Here is a 24130-nt window from a genome sequence, read left to right as displayed (position 1 = left end):
TTTTATAGTTACTCTCTGAATTTCAGCTACTCCAAGAAGCGTTAGAGTAGTTATATGTTCTATCTATTTTATAGAGTACAGTCCTCTATTTCAAAGCAACTTTCATTTGAAGACCCATCTGGTTCATATCCCTTCTAAAGCATGTTTAGAAAGGAGAACAAGGGCTTTGAAGACATCCATCCAAAATTAGTTGGATAGCAGACAGAGCACATAGACAGGTCACCTAAGCCACTATGATTTAACATGGTGAGTTCTATTGTATTTCTATGACTATATGTTACAGTAATTTGTTCTATTTAAAAAGTGTATATGTTAATAGTCTTAAGAACATTTTATACAAATCTCTCCTACTCTTTTGCCCTTTGTTTTGTTTTTTTTGTGATGTGTTTCCTCTTTCTCTGGTGATAAGTAAGAGGCCACCCTATGCAGTCTTTGTAGTCAGTCAGTGACTGGGAACCAAGGTAGTGAGTATCAAGCTTAGATAATGCTTGACGACCTACACAAAATGTCATCAGTACAGGTACAAACATGCTACATTTATTCTTTCATTTATGCTCATATTTATTTGAGTTCACTCTTGGCTGCAGTGCTTTACAAAATCAATCTATGAGTAATTGAGCATAATATTATTTTCCTCACTGATACAAACATTAATTTACATGGCAGATGGCTAGAATAAAAACTTCCTTTTTGGTATTACCACTAGTACAAGTATTCAGAGCTTCAGTTTTTCAAAGATGAAATTCTGACAAGGCCTAACAGAATTTAATGATACCACATATATGTTTGGAGCTATATCTGTTTGCTATTCCACTGACGTAACTACTCTGCAACATTTAAAGTTCATTAGAAGGATTATTTATTCTGGAGTCAGGAATATTGATATTGTAATAAGAATAAAGTTTTATAAATCCCTGTACAATAATTAGGTTTGAGGAGGAAAAATCCAAATATGCAGCTAGTGGTCAATAGATCAAAAGTGTTTATTGCAAAGAAGGGCCTTTTATGACTACTCAAATATTAATTTGAACAGGCTGCACACAGTAAAAACTAACTAATATAGAATAGTTTCACCACCCTGCTCCGAGCCATACCCAAGACAATCATTCTGTACTTCCACATTTCTTCCTGTAATATTTTAGCAACATTCCATTTTGCTTTTGAATACCATATTTTAACTTAGGAGCAAGTTCTGCTTTAAAGTTAATGTCTTGCATTATGCCAATATACAGAACGTTACAATGACAACTAATTAAATGCAATGCTGAGCTGTGTTTAAATGGAAATCGTTCTTATTGTTTTCAGTGGGCCCTACTCCCACTGTTTAGAATTCTAGCTTTGTTAATAGAAATGTGTTTGTCTGAATTATTCATTCTGGTATGAAAGAATAAGTACAGTAATGTAAACATATTTCTCTTTTCAACAAGAACATCTTTAAATACAGAATATTTTACACATTCTCACAGGAACGAAAAGATTTCCCTTTCCCATTCTACTTTTAATTGGCTATAAAAATTAGGTAAATGGCTATCATAGCTGTTGACAGAGCTGCTTGGTGATTCCTTCTCCTGCCTCCTCCCACTGGCATGGTCATGTACTGTAGTGGCCAGCAGGAGGAATCAGCAGTAGGAGAGTGAGATCACTAATCGATGGCTATCATAGCCTCTAATGGACAAGCTTAGCTTGGCTATCTCCTGTTTCCTCTCACCAGAAAGGCCATGTAGTGGGAAGGGGCATGAGGTAGACATGCAAGGACGATTGCCTGTTAATGGCTATCATACCCAGGGATGGACAAGCCTGAGTCGGCTATGTTCCCTTAGCCTTCCTCCCACTCACACAGCCCTCTAACATAAATAACTGGTCATGTGGGTGGGAGGGGATAGGGGCAGATGAACAAGGAAAATTTCCCATCTGAAGTTTTGCACACTGATGCAGGCTGTGTTCAGGACTTGGATGCAGAGATCCTGCAGGATACTGCCATGATCTCACTCATCTACTCCTACTCCCTTGCCAGTCACTACATGGCCATACCAGTAGAAGGGAAACAGAAAGGTGAAACTCAGTTCATGTGGGTGGACAGATACTCTTAAAGTCTATTCATGAACTGCATGAAAATTAAGAAAGGTGTTAGAAGAAGATTGTGCTCATCACCATTTCTGGACATTCAAGAAGCCCCTCTCTCATTTTTTTTCTTGAGTCTTTGAACATTCTTTCCATCCCCAGTGTTCTTTTCATTCCTACTGTTTAATTGTACAAGTTTGAAATTAGTTCAGTTCAAATATTAACAAAACTATTGTTTAGAAGAACAAAAGCTAAAATACAAATACAGTTGATTCCCTGTAACCATGAATTCTGCATCCACAGATGTCCCCATTCAGGGCTTGAAAATATTCTTTAAAAAAATTCCAAAAAGCAAACCTTGATTTTGCCATTCTATATAAGAGACACCATTTTACTATGTCATTGTGGGGACTTGACCAACCACAGATTTTGGTATCCAGTGAATACTAAGGGCCAACTGTACACATGCGTAGAAGCAGTATACACAAACACACCTTGTTTGATAACCATACAAACATTCCACATGCACACATAGGTGTGTGTGTATCAATGTGTATGTGGAAAGGTAGGCAATGGAAAGAAGAATGTTTCATGATAACCCTCTGTATTCTTTCAGTTGCTACACTAATGTCCCCCATCTACTTTTCTCTCCCTCAGGCCTCCATGTATCTCTGATGGTGTTCCTGTCTACTTATGCATGCTCATACAATCCAAGTCTTTGACAGCACTGAGAAATATCCTTTCAGAAACATAATGCTCCTACATAGCACTTTTGACCACCCTTCTTTCTTTTTAGTACATGTTTGACTAAATTGTATTGCTAGTTTCTCACTAGAACAAATCTACTGGTGAAGAAGTCAACACTTATATAAATCCCATTGATGCAATGGGTCTACTTCAGATTTAACTACTAATAAGATGTTGGGTTTTTGTTTTGTTTTTAAGATTCACTGGTATCCATAGCCAGCATCAACCTGCCCCTTCCCAACAATTCCCTCTATACAGCTGTTTCTCTTGGAGGTGTTTTTAATCTGAAGATTGAACTTTGTATCAGTCCCTAAATCAACAAACTCAGAGACAAATTGCATGACCCAGTTATCATATCAGTTAGTGTACACAGATGAGAATATATTCATATCACTACTACCTGATATGTCTTTATTATGGCAACAGATTCTTCTCCATTTGGCTCTGAGGATCCTTGGCTTTGCAGTAGATTCCTCACGGTCTCTTCCATTCTGGAAAGAGAAAAGGAAAAAAAGTGAAAGACTGAATTTATAATTAATCCTCCTCTACTGTGATAATTAAACCACCATTTCCTAGTCACAGAGTCAAATTAACTGCTTCATGTCAATGCATGTGCATACATGTATGCATAACTCCAAAACAAAGAAAAAGATGCAGTTTAATTTATTATTAATACTGCTGGCTGAAGACATGTCTAGAGTTAAAATAAACAGCACATAAATAAAACTGAAATTTGAAAGATATCCTTTTGGGTTGTAATGTTTTGATTCAAAATCATAGATTCCATATAGTATTAAATTCTATAGCATTTCCCTGTGTGCTCTGACATTGCTGGGCTATAGGAAGTACTACTTTTGTGCTTGCTCTCTTATACGTTTACCTTACGTAGATCCTTTGATTTCAAAAACCATCAATAATTAAGGAGCCCTGGAGGTTCAGTGGTTAAATGCCAGTACTGCAGCCACAAAGTTGTGAGTTCACCACAGGGCTCCAGGGTGACTCAGCCTTCCATCCTTTTGTAGGTCAGTAAAATGAGTACCCAGTTTGTTGGGGCAATTGACTTACAGATTGTAAACAGAGAGTGCCGAGTAGTATAGAAATGCTTTTAGAAAAGACAAGACTATATAATTGCATCCACTATTGCTAAACTGGAATTTGTAGAAGATTCTGGTAGTTTCAGAAAGATGTTTAGGGAGCATCACAATGCTACATTCATTAATGATCAAAAACATGTAGCTTGCAATGAATTCTGATACCATTTAAATGCCAAAGATTTTAAACAATGAAATAAAATAAAAATAATAAAATATTACTATTAGTTAATTGTGTACGCTGTCAGTCCCCTAAGGATTTTATAGCATAGGTAAGAGCTAACAGTGTATTTCTGTATCCATTGCCAAACTGTATAAAAACAAATGACTGCCAGTAAGCTAAGCAAGGATTCAAAGATAGGACTTCCAATCCAAATCAGATACTCTGTCCAATACTCCACTTTGGCCCTCAGGCAGTTCTCTAAAAGACAAATAGCAAACCTTTTCAAGCACCAAGTTCTTAAAACTGTTTTGCTAGATAGGTCCATGGCCCATCATGGTCTAGAAGACTCTCTACATAGAGTCAGAGCCTTACAGTGCTCACAAGCAGGCTATCAAGATAATGGTCTTTCACCGTTTATCCCCAGCATATGGCATTCTTTGGGATTATGCTCCTCAACCTAGTCTATTAAATCAGTAAGAATTGATTACAGTAACTTTTTTGATGACCACATTTCAGTTTATTTAGTTGTCTATGTTAAAATAAGCATTCCTCTGGCTTCCCATGAAAGAGTAATCAAAAGAGATCCATTCTAGTCAGATGTTCAGTGACAGTTCAGTTATTTTTAGACTAATTATTATTTATTTGATATGCAGGCTTCCAGAATGCACCTAGTACAGTCATCCCATCTGTTGACCAAATGTGAATAAAAACAACCAAATGTAATCCATGGTTCAGACAAAAGCCCACAGTTCTCAATAGCAGACTAGAACCATTCGTACTTAGTATGTTGACCTTAATCAGAAACTTTCTTTATTCTATATTTTCTTCATCTTTAATAAACCTTCCACAAAGAGAATATTTGCATGAAGCATAAATGCATGTACAGCACTGCAAATCTCCTGATTAGTTCTCCAGTAGTGTACCCTAAAGTTTCGAGAGTACAGATATAACTCTTCATTTATTCATTCTTGCCTAAAAGAGCAAATAAAACAGTTTTCTCTCTGTGTATGTATGCATACATGGGTGTGTGTGTATGCATAGACGTGTGTGTGTGTGTATGTGCCTTCAAATCACTTGTCAATTTATGGCAATCCAATGAATTTCAAAAGGTTTTCATAAGCAAGGAATATCCTGAGGTGGTCTTGCCAGTTCCTTTCTCTGAAATATAGCCTACAGTCTCCCATCCAACTACTAACCAGGGCTGATCCTATGTAGCGTCCAAGATCACACAAAATTAGTTACCTTTAGAGTATTAATCCTTCTCCTTACTATTCTACAATATGAGGGTTTCTGCATGGATTTTGATGGCTATCTGCACTTTAGGACTCCTCTTGAACAGATTTCCCCCTATAAAACTGTACTTTTTGTGCAGAAAAGAGGCAATGTTTTGTATTTTGTACACTGCTGCCAGAAAGAAAGTCAAGGAATTTGCAATGTCTTGCTGTAAAAGAATTCTACAGATACCATGAAATGCTTTAAATAAATAAATAAATCAAAATAAATGAGTCGAAGTGTAAATCAGATTTGAACTCTCACTAGAGGCCAAGATTACTAAACTTAGTCTGTTGAACTATGGACATATCATGAGAAGACATCACTCACTGGAAAAGACTTGGTAAAATAGAAGGCAAGAGAAAAGGAGAGACTGAAATACAGATGGACTGAATCCATCAAGGAAGCCACAGCCCAGATTGTACAGTAGAAGGTCTGAGCAGGAAGGCAGATAACCAAGGGTCTTGGAGGTCTCTTGGGCTCTATTTGCACTGAAGAAATAATTCAGTTTGACATCATTTTAATAGTCATGGCTCAATGCTGTAAAATCCTGGGATTTGCTGTTTGTTGTGGCATCAGAGCTTGATGAGAGGGGTGGCTACATAGCTCACAAAAGTACAGATCCCAGAAATCCACATCATTGAGCCATGGCAGTTAAAGCAGTGTCAAACTGCATGATTTCTGCAGTGTAGATGCAGCCTCAGTAATAAGGTCAGCATAAGTTGAAGTCAATTTCATAGCAAAGAGCAACAACAAATTCCTGTGGGAAATGCTTTTTGTATAGTGTTGTCAGTATTGAGCCAGATGGACCAATGATGTGACTCAAAGTTTTTCTATATTCTTATATTTCAGAGAAAAGATGAACGTTGCATGCTTTATCAACTACACACAAAACATCCAGAAGCCTATTTTCTTTAATGCATTTGTAAAGACTGTAAACTCCAACCAGGCTATTGCCTGCTCAGATGCACTTTACAGCAAAACAATTTCTAGAAGCAGACCAAAATACATAGTGTGGCAAACTAATCTAGATAACAGAAAGAGCTGTTATAATGGAAAACTAAATGTAGATCTTGTTCTTTTTATTAAAGAAATGCATAAAGGTTGGGTTATCTATACTGTTCACCTAGCAACAAGGAAAAGCATTTAAATGTTATGTTCATTTATGCATATATGCATGGATGGAAATCTCAAGAAATGCATGAAAAGATTACTGTTCTGCCCATTTTATTCTCCCCCCCCACCCCCTTCCAATAAAATCCCATCTCACAAGAGAGCAACAGCAGAAATAACCCCTAACATTACAATCAGTGCCATGAATCTAATAATAATAATAATAATAATAATAATAATAATAATAATAATAAAATTTATTTGTATCCCGCCCCTCTGAGAACAATCGGGGCGGCTAACAAAGTTAAAAATACAAAACATATAAAATCCCTGGTACCCTCCCCTCCTTAAAAAAGTATTAAATCCAATGCAATATTTAAAAAAAAAACAGGACAAAAAACAACAAACAAACAAACATACAAGTTAAAAACTGACCAGAAGGTCAACAACATCATACCAACAAACAATCAGTGGGAGCAGCAGTATCTTTCCCAGATGTTTTTCTAAGGCCGGGTTCTCTATTCTAGGAAGGCCTGCCGGAAGAGATCCGTCTTGACAGCCTTTTTAAAGCTGTCTAAGGATGTAAGCAGACAGATCTCATCTGGCAGGCCGTTCCACAGTCTGGGGGCAACGATGGAAAATGCCCTCTGGGGGGTAGCCAAGAGCCTAGATTTTTATGGCTGAAGTAGGCCTCTCCCAGAGGAGCGGAGTACGCGGGGAGGATTGTAGGGGAGAAGGCGGTCTCGGAGATAGCTTAGACCCAAGCCATTTAGGGCTTTAAAGGTGATAACCAACACCTTGTACTGGGTCCGGAAGCTAATGGGCAGCCAGTGGAATCTTCAGGTAGAGTTATCATATATTATTATACATACAGCTTACGAGGTGGACTTGCTTACCATTTGAAAAGTCAACAGCATTGCATTGAAGAAAGCATAAGAAATTTTCCTAATACACTAGCAATAGCATCTTTATTTATATACCACTTCATACTGCACTAAGCAGTTTCTAAGTGGTTTTACAACTGTAAGCTAATTGCTCCCAACAAACTGGGTAATCATTTTAGCCAATTTGGAAGGATGCTAGGCTGAGTCTACCCTGAGCCCCTAGCTGGTCTGAACTCGCAAGATTGTAGTTTGTGGCTGCAGTACCGACATTTAACCCCTGAGCCACCAGGGCTCCTTCTGTCTACTTTCAATGAGTCACAGGTGTTTCAAGCAGATGTGATTTGTATTTGTCTTTTTGTCTACTACTCAGTTCTGCTAAAATCTAGCAGTGCTAGGGATTGCAAATAGGACATTCTAAATTAAAAGCACATGCTCCATCACTGAGCACTGGTGTCCTTGTCACATCATGTGCCTTCAGAACATTTTCTGACAATCTTTGAGATGGTGGCTCTGATCTTTCTTGGAGGAGTGGACTCCCTGGACACTCCTGTGGTGTCCCCTCAGGGCTGGGTTCTGTCCCTCATGTTGTTCAATATTTACATGAAGCTACTGGAAGAGATCACCTGGAGCCTTGGGGTTCAGTTCTATCTCTCCTTTCCATCTGAATCCATATGTTTCTTCACTAAACCAGTGTCTCCTTTCAGGATGAGGGTGAATAAAATGAAACTTAACCCAGACAAGACAGTCAGAAGGCAGATCAGGGAATAGTGATCCAGCCTTTATTAGATGGGTTTACACTCCCTTTGAAATCTCAGGTTCACAGCTTGAGTCTGTTCCTGGATTTGGATCTGAGCTTGATGCCCAGGTCTCAGCAGTGGTCAGGAATGTATTTGCAGCTAAAAGTAGCACACCAACTGAGCCTATTCCCAAAGAAGTCAGATCTGGCACTCTGGACTTCCGTAACACATTTTTATGGGGCTGCCTTAGGAAACTATTTAGAAACTTCTGCAGATCCAAAATGCTGCAGCTAGGCTGTTGTCCAGGACTGAGTACAAGGATTATGTGCCCTCCTCTATTGAAATAGCTGCATTGGCTACCAATCAATTTCGGGGTAGAATTCAGATTGTTAGTTTTGACTTTTAAAGCTCTACATGGCTTGGATCTGGGCTATCTGAAAGACTGTATCACCTTATATAAACCAGGACATGAATTAAGATCTTCAGGTGAGGGTTTTCTCACAATCCTACTTCCTTTGCAGGTGCAGTTGGTGGGAGAACTATCTCTATGGCTGCTCCCAGGCTGTGGAGTTCCCTTCCATGGGGAGTCTGGATGGCCCTCCACCTCCTGTCTTTCAGTCAACAGGTGAAAACATTCTTATTTAGACAGTCCTTTTGAATTTCAATTGTGGAATTATAGTGTGTGCACAATGTGGTGTGCTGTGCTTTCAATTTTTTTTAATCTTTTAATGAAACTATGTTGTAAACATATTTTAAGTGCTTTTAACTGTGGTAACCATGTTTTTAATAATACTGATATTCCATTTGGTTTTAATTTTTGTAATCAATTTGTAACTGCCTTCATTTTTTTAAACTATTATAATCTTCCTTAAATGCCATTTTGGGAGAAAGGCAGGATCTAACTACAATAAATAAGTAAGTAAGTAAATAAATAAATAAAGTTGTAAAACCAAAATCCTAAGTTTTTACCCACAAAAATAGTAGCTTTACATGTTGAACTACAGAAATCCAAATATTCTGGTCTATTCTAGAAAACTATTACCGGTACTCAAAACTGAAAAACAAAATCTAGCAAAATGTAATAGTAATAATGCAAAAATAACATAAAGCCAACTCAAGTCAGCTGTAGTGCTGGCATTGAATACTGAACAAAGGATTGCAGAACAGACCCAAATAATGAAACCTGGTAGAGAGTAAGGCATAGCAGAATGCATTAGCACTCCTTTGAACCTGTATTATTCTAACAAATGAAGAAAAGCATCTACAAGTCAGTGACTTTTTCAAAAATAATTTTGTACATATTTTCCATTTGTCCAGAAGGAAAATGTGTTACAAAGACAGACATTCACACAATGAGATCAAACTATGTTGAACCACAGAAGCAAAAAGTACTGTGATCACTGATCTTACTTATTTTGAAAACAGTATGAGATTGTCTGAACTGTTAGTTTGGAGTAAGTTTTAAAAAAAACACTTGCAAATGCTGTTCCCTATGTAGTATTGCAACACAAATCATATTTCTTTCCCAAGCTCAGGTAGAAGGATTTCAAAATGGTTTATAAATGATAGATAAATTATTCTTTAGTGATATTCAGACAACCCAAGCACACAGGAGTGGTACATGTAGTTGATGACAGATTTGACCTCAATTAATCTCCAGGACACCCCAGTGAATATTAGTACAGCAGAATCACTTTAATTCATATAAATGACAGAGAAGGCCATTGTGAATTGCTAAATTTTGCAAATTAGTAATGTGAACAAACACAATAAAAGAGGCAAGGACAATCCATCACAAATGGTACTTTTTTCATTTATCTGACAAATGTAATTTGACTGTGGTTAATTGCTATTATGTTCTGTAGACTAGTAAATGAAGCGCATAATAGTTTGGAGAAACAATGTAACAACCAAAGCCTCACCGTCTACAGAATCAGTTATTAAATGTGGACAAACAGTCAGCTGTATACAACTGCATGTATGAAGGAGGGCATATTCTCATCAAAATGAGCTTAAAAGGCTTAAACTAAGCAGCTTTTTAAAAACTTACACCAGAAATGATAAAAAGAAAAAGAACCTCTTTGCAGATAGTGAGTGCCAGTCTTTCTTTTGCTTAACCAGCTGTGGCAAAACATTCTGACCTCATGAGTGAGGCATAAAAGATCCATGTGCTAGTGTAACATTTGACTATCGGCATGCATTTCTCCCTTACAAGTACCTCCTACTGGGCCTAAAAAGATAATATTTAAAAGCACAACTGAGAGAAGATATTGAAGTAATGAGATACACAGTGCCAAGATTTCTTTTTGCTATAAAATTAGTAGTATAGAAGAAAATGTTTTATGTAACATTATGCATAGAGAGTAACAGAAGCAGTGACATGTAAGAACTATGTTTCGCTAAGAATATACAAAGAGAAATTGTTGTTGCTGTTACTATTCTTATTATTCATAGAATGGCATGAAAGTGCATGGAGATTTGCAGATTACCAAATGAAAGACAAAAAACATGCCCCAAGAAGTTTAGTATCAACATTTTAGCACACCAAAGGCAAGAGATATGGAGACAAGCATAAACTGAGAGAGAACATGACTTAGATCCAATAGTTTGCTCTAACGACAGTAGACACAAGTAAATGGGAGTTTTATGAAACTCCACTGAGTCAAAGGGTCTACTCTAGTTGGGAGTAACATTTGGATTTAGGCCTATGTGTTCACTTGAAATATACCTGTAAATTGTTGCTGAGTTATAGATCTAGATGGACATTATCATAGACACAGTCTAAGAGGAGTGGAAAGATACAAAGCGGAAGCAGATCCAGGAGTAGCGATGTTGGCTATGTAGCAACGTCCAAAATCCACAAAACAGTGATACTGTTACTGGCCAACCAAAATCCACAAAATGCATGTTGAAAGATTTCAAAGTTCCACTGATTTCTTCATAAGGCAAAGATGTTCAAAGTATACAGGAGAAAATAAAATTATGATAATATTAGTCACAAGACTGCATTTTGTGAAGATGCTGCAGCAAAGAGGTCAGTGTTGCCTATATCATATCTGAGATGACAATTAAGCATGTAAAAGAAGAAATAGGATTGAATGAATAAGGAAAGTTCTGGGGCAGACAGGTAAAGCTGGAGTATGTTTGCTCTACAGGTGGAATTGAAAGCAAAAGATTTGATAGATAGCAATTAATAACTTTATTATAGTCAAAGAGCAGTAAAAGATATAGATAGATAGATAGATAGATAGATAGATAGATAGATAGATAGATACCAGCTAAGGAAATTATAACTACAGAACAGTAGGCAAATGAGAACAGATCCCAAGTCTGTTCCATCTAACCATATAGCAAAACTGTGCTGCTAATAGCAATCATTAGAGCAATGGTCTCTAAGGACTTAATTATCTGTGTCATGTTAGGCAGCAGTTATATCCTTGAAATGATACTGACAACTCTTATATGAGCCATCAATTGAGACTATAGAAGTAGAAGTAAAACTGCAATTAATTCAGCTATGATGTTTGAATAATTCCAGAATTCAAGGAAGTGTACAAATGATGGTGGCACAGATGTGAACGTAAAAGGCAGCACAGTTAATATTTTCTTCTCATTTGTTCACAAAAAAGTACTTCATAGAACATAGTAACGTAAACACAATTTGAGGAACATTTAAAAAAACTTCTCAAGGTGCTCTTAGCCTAATGAAGGCAGGCTACAGACCGCCCCTTTCTCCAACGGATTGGGGCCTGAGCTGCCACAGTGGCAGCCCCAGAGGCCCCTTTCTCTTCAGTATCGCTAGAGTGGCCATGTAAAGGCTGCAACACCGATACACGATGTGAAAGGAGCTCCGTTTTGGAGCTCCTTTTGGCGCCGCTGAAAGGGTGCCACAAGCACCCTTCAGCAGCACCAGTACATAACGGCCACACCACACCATCTGGACAGGGCCGAAGACACATTACTTGTATTGAGGCCAATTTGGCCTCACTACAATGAGCCTAAATGTTTCACTAAATATTCAGAGTCATCCTACACTTTGTTTAGATAAGTATTCCTATGTCTTGTCAGGGGAAAAAATACAAAATAAAAATAAGAAAGACCTAAAAGTCAAACATCAGTGCCTCACACACTGTTAGAACAAATTTATTGCCACCAGATTAATACAAGAAGGGATAATATAGAAGCACTGAAAAGAACAGATGAGTCAGAGCTCAACTGAGCCCCTAAATACTCCTATAGTTACTAGCATCCATGTCAGAGCCACCATCAGCTACTGAACTGACAGATCTTAAAGGCTGATGGGTATCTCCAGATATGCCTTCTGAGTACTGATTCCTCAAGCAAAGGTCAATTGGGAAGTGGAAAGTGCTAAACAGTCACTGTGATCTCCCCCAGAAAGCGTTTGTTTTTATAAACAGCTCCCCTACCTCACAAAAACAAACAAACAAAAACCCCCTACTTTTATATTGAAGCTTTCAGATACTGTGGCTGCATATGCACTGAAGAAATAATCCAGTTTGACAACATTTTAACTGCAATGGCTAAATGCTATAGAATTCTAGGAATTGCAGATTGTTATGGCACCAGAGTTCTCTGAGAGGAAAGGCTAAATGTATCTCAAAACTACGGTTTCCAGAATTGCATTATGCTGTTGAATAGCTGTGCATTATTTTTTTTTTTAAATACCTATAGTGCTGCATGAAAGGAAAAAATATTCATGAGTTCTAGGAACTCAGCTTCCACAACAAAAGAAGCACTCTTTGCATCTCCACTTCTTCCTGTGGTAGCAACCTCTTTCATTGCTGGAAATGTATAGACAGCACTTTCAGAAAGTATGTTTCAGATAATGTTTGAAAATGCAAGCCATGTCACTGTGTGAGTTTAAGTCCCCACCAGCATACTTACAGAGGGTGATGGAAGCTGCTCCATTTGCTGGTGCTGCCCTGGCATTCAAGACCAGATCCCCATCTTCTCAGCCATGGGGCAGCAGCAGCAGAGGAGCACATGGTCTTATTTTGGCTCCTTTTGAGAATGGAAAAGAAAAGAAGCATCTCCCAACAGACAACATAGGGCTATTGCTCAGTGGCCAGGTTATGCCCAGTACCTCCTCAGCTGTTGTTGAATATCAGAGTGAGGGCCTTGCAGAAAGATGTAGTGATTATCTCTTTTGGCAAGGCCTGGAACATGTACAAACACAGGCGTAACTACCAGCTGTGAAATGATCTAGATCAGAGACCGAGTTTCAGCTTGAATTTCTGAGGAAATCCACTTCTGCCATTTTATATGGGAAAGGTCTTCTGTGTAGTCATTAGCTGCCAGAGTACCACATACTCACTTCCTCTGAATGCCTTTTGGGAACTATAATCAAGATGGTAGCCACTGAGAGGACCAATTACACTGCCCCTGAACCATTCATTGGTCCTCTATTGTATCTGCTGCAAATTGTTGAAATGGTGTTTCTCACATACAAATAGGTAACTGAAAGGTGGGATTTTGATTCAGCCATATTTGGATCTATGTCAAAAAACTAAACAAACCAATCATATGAAGTGTTTCACAACTCTCTTTCCTTCTTTTTCTTCATTCTCACTACAACCTATACAACCCCAAGACCAAAAGCACCCCTGTAGGTCAGCAATCCTCTGAAATGGTGTCGAGTCATATTAAAACATCAGCTTGAAAGGAAAATGGATAGGAATTGGAGGCCACTTCCTTGGAAACATTTAATGTGCCCTTCACTCACATATGGGAATTTTTTGGCTCAAACTAATGATACCAACAAGAAGACAAATATGCAGTTTTTTGCAACAGGCAATTGAAAATGTAGTCTTCATTTTGCCCATTAAAAAAGAAATTGGATTGATCCAGCATGTGTCTTCCTTACTGTTGGTTCTTGACTGTCATCTATCTTCAGTTCTTCCATACACTTTAGTTCAATTTGAACATTATCCCTTAATGTGACTGGAATGCCTTAGGGCGCATGAATTACTAGGAGGGCCTATAGTTTTCTTACACACACACACAACTCTAGTAAGCATATCTTTATAATTATATAAGCACTTCATTGATCTTCCAAGTCAATAGATAGTTCTGAAATTAGTCACAGCTCCTATAACCTCCATTACTTGTGTATTAAAGATGTTCTATTGGAATTTCAACTGCACTGCTGTGATTTTATACTTGCTGTTCAGATTATATTTATCAAATTCCAGTAATGGTTTCTCCAGAGCATGCTACTAATCTGATATCTGAATGCTATTCAATTCCAGTGTTTTATAATTTTATAAAGAAATTGTAGTGTCTTGTACCTTTGCTATCATATTTTTAAATTCAGGGTTTTCTAATCACTTAAAAGAAAACCCCAGATCAGTCAGCTTTGAGAATGGAGCAAGTTTATTTTCCGCAGCTCCAGAGAGTAGGAGTCAGAGCAATGAATGCAAACTACAGGAAAAGAAATTCCACCTCAACATTGGGAAAAACTTCCTGACAGTAAGAGCTGTTCAACAGTGAAACACATCCTTTGGAGTGAGGTGAAGGCTCCTTCTTTGGAGATTTTTAAACAGAGGCTGGATGGTCATCTGTCAGGGTGCTTTGATTCTGTATTCTTGTATGGCAGGGGGTTGGACTGGATGACCCTTGTGATCTCTTCCAACTCTATGATTCTATGATTCCATGAACTTACAAAGTTGAAAAACTCAGTACACTGGTACCCCGGGATACGAATGCGCCGCCTTACGAAATTTCCGGGTTACGAAAAAAATCTATTTAAAAAAACTGTTCCGGGTTACGAAGGTTATTTCGGGTTACGAAAAAAATTTTGGTGCTTTTCGGCGCTATTTCGCACGAAATCGCGGCTTTTCCCCATTAGCGCCTATGGCTTTTTCGCCTTACGAAGATTTTCGGGTTACGAAAGCGGCGGCGGAACGAATTAATTTCGTAACCCGGGGTACCCCTGTATGTCAAACAAGAAAGGACGTGGTTTTTCACATTTCCACTGATATAGACTTAGCTTTGCCTTGAGATTCTCTATCACAAGTTTTAAACATTTTGGGAAAATAAATGTTCTGCTTTCTTTCTTTATCTGGCCAAGAAAAAAGACATAGGCCTGATACAGAGTGCTGTTTTGCAGCAGCCTGGGGCTGAAATTAGGGCTCGAGACAGTGGAGTGTCCACACACTCCACGCTTTCCTGGCACCATTTTGGGCGACCATTTGTGTGACGTGTCCAAACGGTGTGGTGCACAAGAGACATTACCATGCTGCTCCAAGGCACTCATGCCGCTTTGGCAGAGGCGCAGAAAGGAGCTGCGATTCACAGCTCCTTTTTGGAGCGGATCATTGCTGTGCCTGTACGGTTGCCGCGACAATGATCCAGGGGAGAAAGGGGCAGCCCCTGGCCACCCCTTTCTTCTCATCTGTACAGCCTCATAGTTTATCATGATGTTCAAATGTCCCATTAGAATTGTTTGCAGTTGTCTAGCTGAGTGAGGGACAAAATGAGGGCATTGCCTCCCAATAATAGGAAGGAGGAGGAGGGGGGGCAGCAGCAGCATAGACTGAGGTGGAGGAAAACAACAATTTAAATAAAACACATAACATCAGTATAAAAGAACATATAATTATAATTACAGATTATACGGGAAGTAATCCCAAAGGTAACTTGGATCCAAACCAGGTAGGGTAAGAATCAACACTTTGCATGTTGCCCAGAAACAAATTGGCAGCCAGTGAAGTGATTTTAATATTGGTGTAATATGATCACACTTAAAAGTATCAGTATCCAATCTGGCTGCCATGTTTTGAACTAACTGAAGTTTCTGAACTTTGTACAGAAGTAGCCCAATGTACTGTATAGCACATTGCAAAAATCCAGTCTTGAGATTACCAGCACATCTTTAGATCCTCCAACAATAGGAAGAAGCACAACTGGCATAACAGTTGAAGCTGATACAGTCAGCCCGCACCATACACGGTTTTCCCCATGTGTGTGTGAGAGAGAGAGAAAGAGAGAACAGATCCCCCGCATAAGGAAAGGGCTGACTGTACTAGACACTCCTGGCTGTCACATTTATCTGAATTGTCATTTGGCATGTGATGGATCCAGAAGCATTCCCAGGTAGTGAACACAGTCTTTCAGGGGGAGTGTAATCCCATCCAGGACTGAATGACACATCATGAAACCCAGGTTAGGATCCTTGGCACTAAGGACCTCTTTCTTCTCTTGATTCAATTTCAGTTTGGTTTTTTTCATCCAACCCATTACTTCCTCGAGATATTAATTCAGAGGAGACACTAGCTGAGGCTGTTTCTGAAGGCACGGAGAAATATCAGCAAGCATACTGATTTCTGCCAGGGTGCCACTGGGGATAGAATGGCACCTTGTGGTATGCCATAAGAATTCCACCCACCCCCAGTGAAATTTTTCTTCACACACCAAATGTCTAGCATTGCAGTAACTTAAAACTCCAAGTGAGCATTTAAAAACACAGCTAAGTATCTTTAAAAAAGGGGTGGGCAATACTATCATGGAAAACTGTAAATAGGAGAGATCTAGACGTGGACAATTTTCAATGTCTGCAATATTTTGAAAAAAATTGAGACAGGTGGAAAAATTCATTTAGGAATGGCAGAATTTTATTTGGAGAAAGTAATGCACTATTTTGTCCCCTGGTCCATATCTGTATCTCAGCTAGTGTCTCCTCATTTATCTCTTTTATCTGTAAAGACGCTGCATACTCCAAATATCCTTGAAGCCTATTTGTAGTTGTATTCTTGTTTCATTCAAGGCATTAGTTAGGACTGTTGGGTCTGGGTATCACTCTATTCAAAATAGTCAATGCACTCGAGAAAGTGTCATGTCAGAACTGTACAAAGTAAAGTTAGTAATGCTGGGAGTGGGGGAATTCCTACTTCAGGGGAGGTAGTTTGCCATTACCATACTTATTTGTTTAATGAAGCCTATTTGGTAAGAATATGAACAATCCCATGGTTCTTAGAAATAAGACTTTAAAATATCTGCATGGAGTAAGATACAGATTATAGGTATAAAATAAATCAGAAACAAACAGACATAGTAAATGAAATTTATGGAATGGGAAATATAAAAGAGATGAAGGGATGGGTGTATGTGTGTGTTTTAAGGAAGACAATGTAAAAGGGAAGCTAGCAAAGTAGCAGGACAGGACTGAAGAAGGCAGTCATGACTTATGTATGAAAGCATTTTATTTATTCACAGCAAGTTTCAATACATTTGCTGTTCAGAAAAGGTGAGAACAAAGGGCAGAGACTCCAACAGAGGATGATTTGTAAGGAGAGTCAGGGTGAGGGAGGGATTAGCCTTAATGATAGCCCTCTCGTGGGAATGACACCATCCTTTATTTACCCACGCCTCGACCACTTGTACTCAGCATCTATCTTCAGCACAGTGAGAAGTACATTTTCAAACCACTGTGTGGGTTTTTAGCTATAAAGCTCCCATTGAGCTTAATGGGAGTCCTGCAGCTAAAACCCCGGGCTAACCTTTGAAAATGTACTCCAAAGTGTCTAAATAATGTACTATTTGAACATTATCCTGTTAACTTGTGATATGATGTGACTGAACGAAAACGGGGATTTTTAAAGCCATATGGTTCTAATACTGCATACCTAGCAGGGGTCTCTAAAATGTTTACCTGAAAATGAGTTTCCTTCTGCCTATAAGTATTTTGTGCTATTTCAGCAGCAAGCAAGTTTCTTTTTTAATTTTAAATTACAAGCTCTTAGCTCATGCAATAAACACTGCAAGGCAGGATATAAGAACTCATGACTCCTTTCTTGTAAGTGGTAGGTACTATTTTAGAATCAGATCTGACTCTCTGCAGAAGACTCAGACATGAATTTGGCTTCGTGCTTAGATAGTTTGCATGCTTAACAGTTCACAGTGAAACCCTTCGTGGATGTTTGACCTCTAGAGGTGGGAATGAGAAGCAAAGCCTTAATGGTACTACAGGCAGTCTCCTGATTCTTCCAGCATCTGCACAGGTGCATGGATCATGGAAGACACCCTCCACACACTGGTTGTTCATGTGTAAGGATGTGTCTAAGAGACAGACCTCTAAAGCAGCAATCAGTACAGCGCTCGTAAAATGTCCCTGAAGCGCGAGGGTGTCAAAGCCGGTTGCACTTCTGAAACATCAGTGAAGCATCCCCTTGCCTTTACCATTCCTTGAATCATTCGTGGAGTAGCCATTTCCTATTAACGGGAACTTTGTGTTAATAGGAAATGGTTGCTCCATGAACCATTTAAGGATGGTAGAGGCGAGGGGATGCTTCACTGATGTTTCAGAAGCGCAACTGGCTTTCACACCCTTGCACTTTAAGGATGTTTTATCAGAACTTTACTGGGGCTTAACCCACAGTAAGCGCTGGTGTGAAAATCTTCAATGTCTATATTCAGTCCACAATATGCAAAAACAAAATTATACAGATTACTGGATTCTGTGAAGAACAGAACACTGGCCCATAGGTTTCCATGTTGTGAACTGGTGGCCTGCATCGTAGAAGCCTTACCCTCTTTTCTCTGCCAGGGAAAGGAAGGCAGCATCTCTATATCATGCTGTTTCTCTGCCTAGACCCCTCAACTATAATTTAAAAACACTAAAAATGTGTTTTTTAGAATGAAGTATTTGTGGAGATAAATAAGAAAGAAATCACTGATAAATTAAAAGCCATAAACTACAAAGACCCCCCCCCCCAGGTTCTAAATGATTATAGCTCTTCTGATATAAAATGTATTCAAATCTCAGCAATGAATTCACTATTTTCACTATGACTGTGGCTGCATCTGCACTGCAGAAATAATTCAGTTTAAGAAAACTTTAACTGCCATGGCCCAATGCTATGGAATTCTGGGATATGTGGTTTGTAGTGGGGTCAGAGCTCATTGACAGAGAAAGCTACAAATCGCAGAATTCCATAGCACTGAGTCGTGGCAGTTAAAGTGATGCCAAACTGCTTTATTTCTCCAATGCAAATGCAGCCTGAATTTCATTTTTTTTTCTTGTAATGTAGTGGGTCGTTTGTACAGTGGCACTGAAAGAAAGAGTTCTATTACAGTTAACATACTCTATGCACATGGCACAGTAGCAGCACCACTTAAACATTTACACATTCAGTTATACTTACCAATACAGAAGATAAAATTTAGATAATCCTTTGCAGTGTTCAAATGCTTCAAATACACTTCATTCTTATAATCACTTCTTGGCACATTCTTGTGAATCAAGGAATTATTATTCAGATCCTTGAAACATTACTTTTTTTTAATCACAGCATCCAAATCTCCCAGCCAAAATGTGCACAGTTATTCAGAGCTTGGGGAGGCCACTAACCATGCTAGCAGGAGAATTCTGGGCAAATTTTCTGGGAATTCTGGAAGAATATCATCTCATCTCCATATGTTTTCCCATCAATGTTTGCTGAAGTCACTGTGAGTAAAAAAGCAGCCCTGTGAGAAAGAGCGCACGTTTTTGAGCAATTGGTGTGCACCATTTAATTTGAGGAACAGATGAAAAATAACTACAGAGATGGAAGCAGAAAGATCCATAGTTGTCTGCTGCAATGTACATGCAATGTTTGTCTTCCTTCCAGAAAACCTTCACAGCTACAGCTGCAGCAAGTGCAAATTGGTAGCAATCTTGAAAGAGGGGATCAGTGCATTATAGCTACATGTTAAGTCCCATCAGAGAACATGAGAACTTCCTGGAAACTCAGGGAGAACTGATTCTACAGAACCAACAGAAAGAAACTGCCAGGGAAAAGAAGAGGCCTGTAACAGGGAAGGAGCACCCTGAAGGATATTCACTGTCAGGAGCAGATCAGAACCCCTCCAACTAAGCAAACAGTTCCTACTTCTTGAGGATAGCAGCACTGAAGATACTCAAACAGGAAACTGGCAACAAGGGATAACACATGCCAAGGAAGCAGTCAAGATAACAATCAACCACAACAAGAAAAAAGAAAGAAAGGTGCTAGTAGTTGTGGACTCATGGCTCAGGGATATAGAGGCATTCGTTTGCCAGCCTGACTAGATGAATTGGAAAGTGTGCTATCTTCCTACTGCAAGTATCTGGGATGTCACTGACAACTTGAAAAAACACACCAAGAACACATACCAGTACCCCTTTCTCCTTATTTACATGGGCACAAATGACTCTGCCAAGAACATCTGAGCATGTTACCTCTGAATACGAAGTTTTGGCCAAGAAGCTAAAGTGGTCTGAAGGGCAAGTGGTATTCTCGGTAATTCTGCCAGTGAAGGATACAGAACTACACAGGGATAGGACAATACTAAAAATGAATGACTAGCTATGTAGATGATGTAAACAGGAGAGGTTTAGCTTCTTGGATGATGGTCAAAGAGGCTGCACCTCATGAAGATGGATATAATAGTACAGGTTGACTCTCTTATCGGGGATTCTGAAATACTCCAAAAGCCAAATTTTTTCATGGGTGGCTGAGATAGTGACATCTTTGCTTTCTGATTGTGCAATGTACACAAGCTTTGTTTCATGCACATAATTATATAAAATGTTGTAGAAAATCAACTCCAGTCTATGTGTATACAGGGCATATGAAAAATAAATGATTTTTTTTTGTTTGAACTTTGGCCCCATCTCCAAGATATCTCATTATGTACATATATGCAAATACAGTTACTTCAAACCCCTCCCCCCACCCTAAATCTGAAACACTTCTGGTCTCAAGCATTTCAGATAAGGGAGACTGAACCTGTACCATGGCAAGTCTGATCAAAAGAGCTTTAAACTAAATCCTTAGGGAGATTGGAGATGAGAGCTAAAACATCAGTCTAAAGCCAATCTCTAAACACAAGGATGTGAATTCTAGAGGAGAAGCTGAGGGGGGAAATGCAATCCACAGAAAAACTGACAGTAAATTAACTGATGATAACAAAGAAAGCTTTCAAATATTTATACACCAATGCAAATAGTTTGAGAAACAAGCAAAATGTGTTTGAAGTCCTAGTGCAGGAGGGCAAATATGAGTTAGATGATGGGGTGGAGGGAATCTTTATCAAGTTTGCAGATGACACAAAACTCAGAGGGATTGCTAACACATTGGAAGACAGGAACAGAATCCAAAAGGACCTATGAATTGCAGTCTGAAAAAAAACTCAGGTATAACTCTTCAAGCAATACTATCAATGGTTCAATTGTACAAATGGGGTGAGTTCAGAGGTGAGAGACAAAGAGAGGAACTTGCCAAAGAAGTCCATATGGAGCTTAAGGCAGATGTGATATTTCAACTATGAAATGTAATGCCGTCTGTATACTTAGTTTTCCATGACCAAAATGGGATTTACTGCTGAGAAAAATGGCAAAAGAATCCTGGTTGAAGTGTCATTCTCTTGGCCACTATATTGTAAAATAAATAAAATAGTTCTATTGACTGTGTTCATACAGTGTAAGTCATGCTACATCAAACTTTTCACTGCTAAAGATGTATATACTACTATGTACATATCTATAATTAGTGTTCACAGGAACAGCCTTTACACATTAAGTGTAATAAGAAGGAGGACAGATATTCCCCTGTAAGCAGGAACAGCTTATGCAGTGAAGAGGATCTACAAAAATAGCACATTAGTGGGAAGCACAAAGCACAGTAGAGGACCACCACATATGTCCATGTCCACACTACCAATTTACTTTCTTGTTAAAAGGAGAAAACGTGTTACTTATATATTTGATTAAATCAGCAGGAGTGGGCATTTCCTGTACAAAGCAATTAAATTCTAAGATTTCATGGCCACAACACAACGTTAATACTGATCTGCCTCATTCACTGTTTCACATCAGTGTTTTAAACTTGCAACCACTACTTATTTTCCCAATTTAGTTTTAGTTATAATTTCTCCATTAAGAATTTGTAATTATCACAACAAGCAAAGATATATTGAAGGGGGAAAGCTTGTATCTTAACTGGTACAATGCTTGAGATGTTACCTATTGCCACCTATGGAGAGACACTGGCAGAATGGATTGTTCAGAGCACCCAATCAGAGTCATGCTGGCAAAAAGGTGGTGGCCTGCCTGATGAGCAGCTATAAAAAGGAGGAGGAGCTGTTAAGAAAGGAAGTGTGTCAAGAACTGCTAGGAGAGCAGTTAGAACTGCCAGAGGTGCAGTTGGAAGTAGATATGTACCTTAATGGGATTCAGACACCCGTGTAAGGAAGATAGATTTACAAGGGACAGAAGAAGTCCAGTGACACTAGTGAGGGTGTTTTTGACAGTTGGAAATAAGGGTTTAGCCTTAATGGGGATTCCCATATTAGGGAGAAAGGTTTTAAAAGGATCAAAGAAATCCTGCAAAATTAGTTTAAAGTAATACATTTATGAGACATGGAAACCCAGTAAAGAGAAGGCTCATATCCACCTTATTCTGTGGAATTGTAACTCCTAGACCCATCGCTTCAGTTGAAAAATCAGGTATGCAACAGTCAGGAGTGCCTGATATCAGCTTCGGCTATGCCAGCTGTGCCCTTTCCAGGACGATCAAGATAAACATTCAAATAAATGACTAAGCAAACCTTATGGTGATTAAAATCTGTAATTAAATGCTTTTTTATGTGGACAGATCTGCAAATGTCTATTAGACATGTATCTATGCTTTTAGGTACTATCCACTAATGAATAAAATATGAAAGAAAGACAATCACTTTGATACCCTGTATGTAAGCTTCATAGAACCATCACCATTATTAATTTATATCATACCTCAGTTAAGAGACATAGCTAAAAAAACATACCAAAGTCATTCCAGATGGGAACATATCAGACCTAGCCACTAAGGTCTGCCAGTTTGTTCTCACACATGTTTACTTCACCTTTGGTAACAACATATACCTACAAGTTAGTGGTACTGTCATGGGCACACATATGGCACCACAATATGCCAGTATCTTCTTCCTTAACCCCTGTAACCAGAAACCACTCCCCTACTGAGAAACATTGACAATATCTTCATAATCTGGATTCACTGAAGACTCACTCAAGACATTCCACCAGAGGTTCAGCAACTTCCACCCCACCATCAACCTCAGCCTGGAACTATCTACTGAACAAGTCCACTTTCTGGACACCACTGTATATCTACAAAATGGACATATAAGCAACACACTATATCACAAACCCACTGACTGCTACACATACTTACATGCTTCCAGTTTCCAACCTGAACACACCACCAGATCCATAGTCTACAGCCAAGTCCTCTGATACAATCACTTGGATGCCAAACTCAAGGAATTACAACAAGCATTCCTCAAACTACAGTACCCACCACATGAAGTTTTTTTAAAAAAAGAACAAGGCAAGACTTGTACCCAGGACTTATCTATTGCAGACTAGATTGAAGAAAGAAAATGACAGAACCCCACTAGTGGTCACATACAGCTGCCAACTGAGACCACTCAGGCACATCATCAATGAATGACAACTTATTCTGGACAACAATGCCAGTCCCTGCACCAGAGGATAAATGGACATAAATCAAAAATTAGGAACAGGAATGCACAAAAGCAAGTGGCAGAACATTTTAGTTGCCCTGGGCATTCCATCTCAGACCTCAGAACAACCATCCTTAAACAAAAGAACTACAAAGGCAGATTGGAAAGAGAAACAGAAGAATTGGAGCTCATATACAGACTATGGTCCATCAGCAATGGATTGAACAAAGATGATGGCTTCCTGGCATGCTGCACACATTTCAACACTATCTGACCCCATCCTCAGGGGGGCATCCTACAGTCATCTATTCTCTTCACCTACATGCTAATTTCCTATGCCAATCTGGTCTTGCCACTTCATTTCCACACACAAAGGATAGTACCCAATCCTTTGTTCACAAACAATCATAGTTAAAACTGGGCTTGCCACTTCATTTCCATACACAAAAGATTTTGAATTTGAATTGACATTCTCACATATCAATGACATACTGAGGAAACAGACTTCAGTCTAGGAAAGCTCATGCTGCCAACCTTTTTCTTTCAGTTAGTCTCTCT

At 38.8% G+C, this 24130-nt stretch overlaps 1 protein-coding gene across 3 annotated transcripts in view; it reads right to left on the bottom strand.

Annotated features, from left to right (window-relative positions):
- NCKAP5 (NCK associated protein 5) overlaps positions 1-24130 on the bottom strand; it is an 811098-nt gene that overhangs the window by 312350 nt on the left and 474618 nt on the right. For all 3 annotated transcript variants that reach the window (XM_042462965.1, XM_042462973.1, XM_042462983.1), the window contains one exon: positions 3209-3299. In XM_042462965.1, coding sequence (XP_042318899.1) covers positions 3209-3299 — 91 coding nt within the window. The remainder of the gene's footprint in view (positions 1-3208; positions 3300-24130) is intronic.

This window comes from Sceloporus undulatus, chromosome 1 (assembly GCF_019175285.1).
Source record: "Sceloporus undulatus isolate JIND9_A2432 ecotype Alabama chromosome 1, SceUnd_v1.1, whole genome shotgun sequence".
NCBI lineage: Eukaryota > Metazoa > Chordata > Lepidosauria > Squamata > Phrynosomatidae > Sceloporus > Sceloporus undulatus.
Note: the sequence above shows the minus strand (reverse complement) of the source record. Positions and strands in the feature narration are given on the sequence as shown.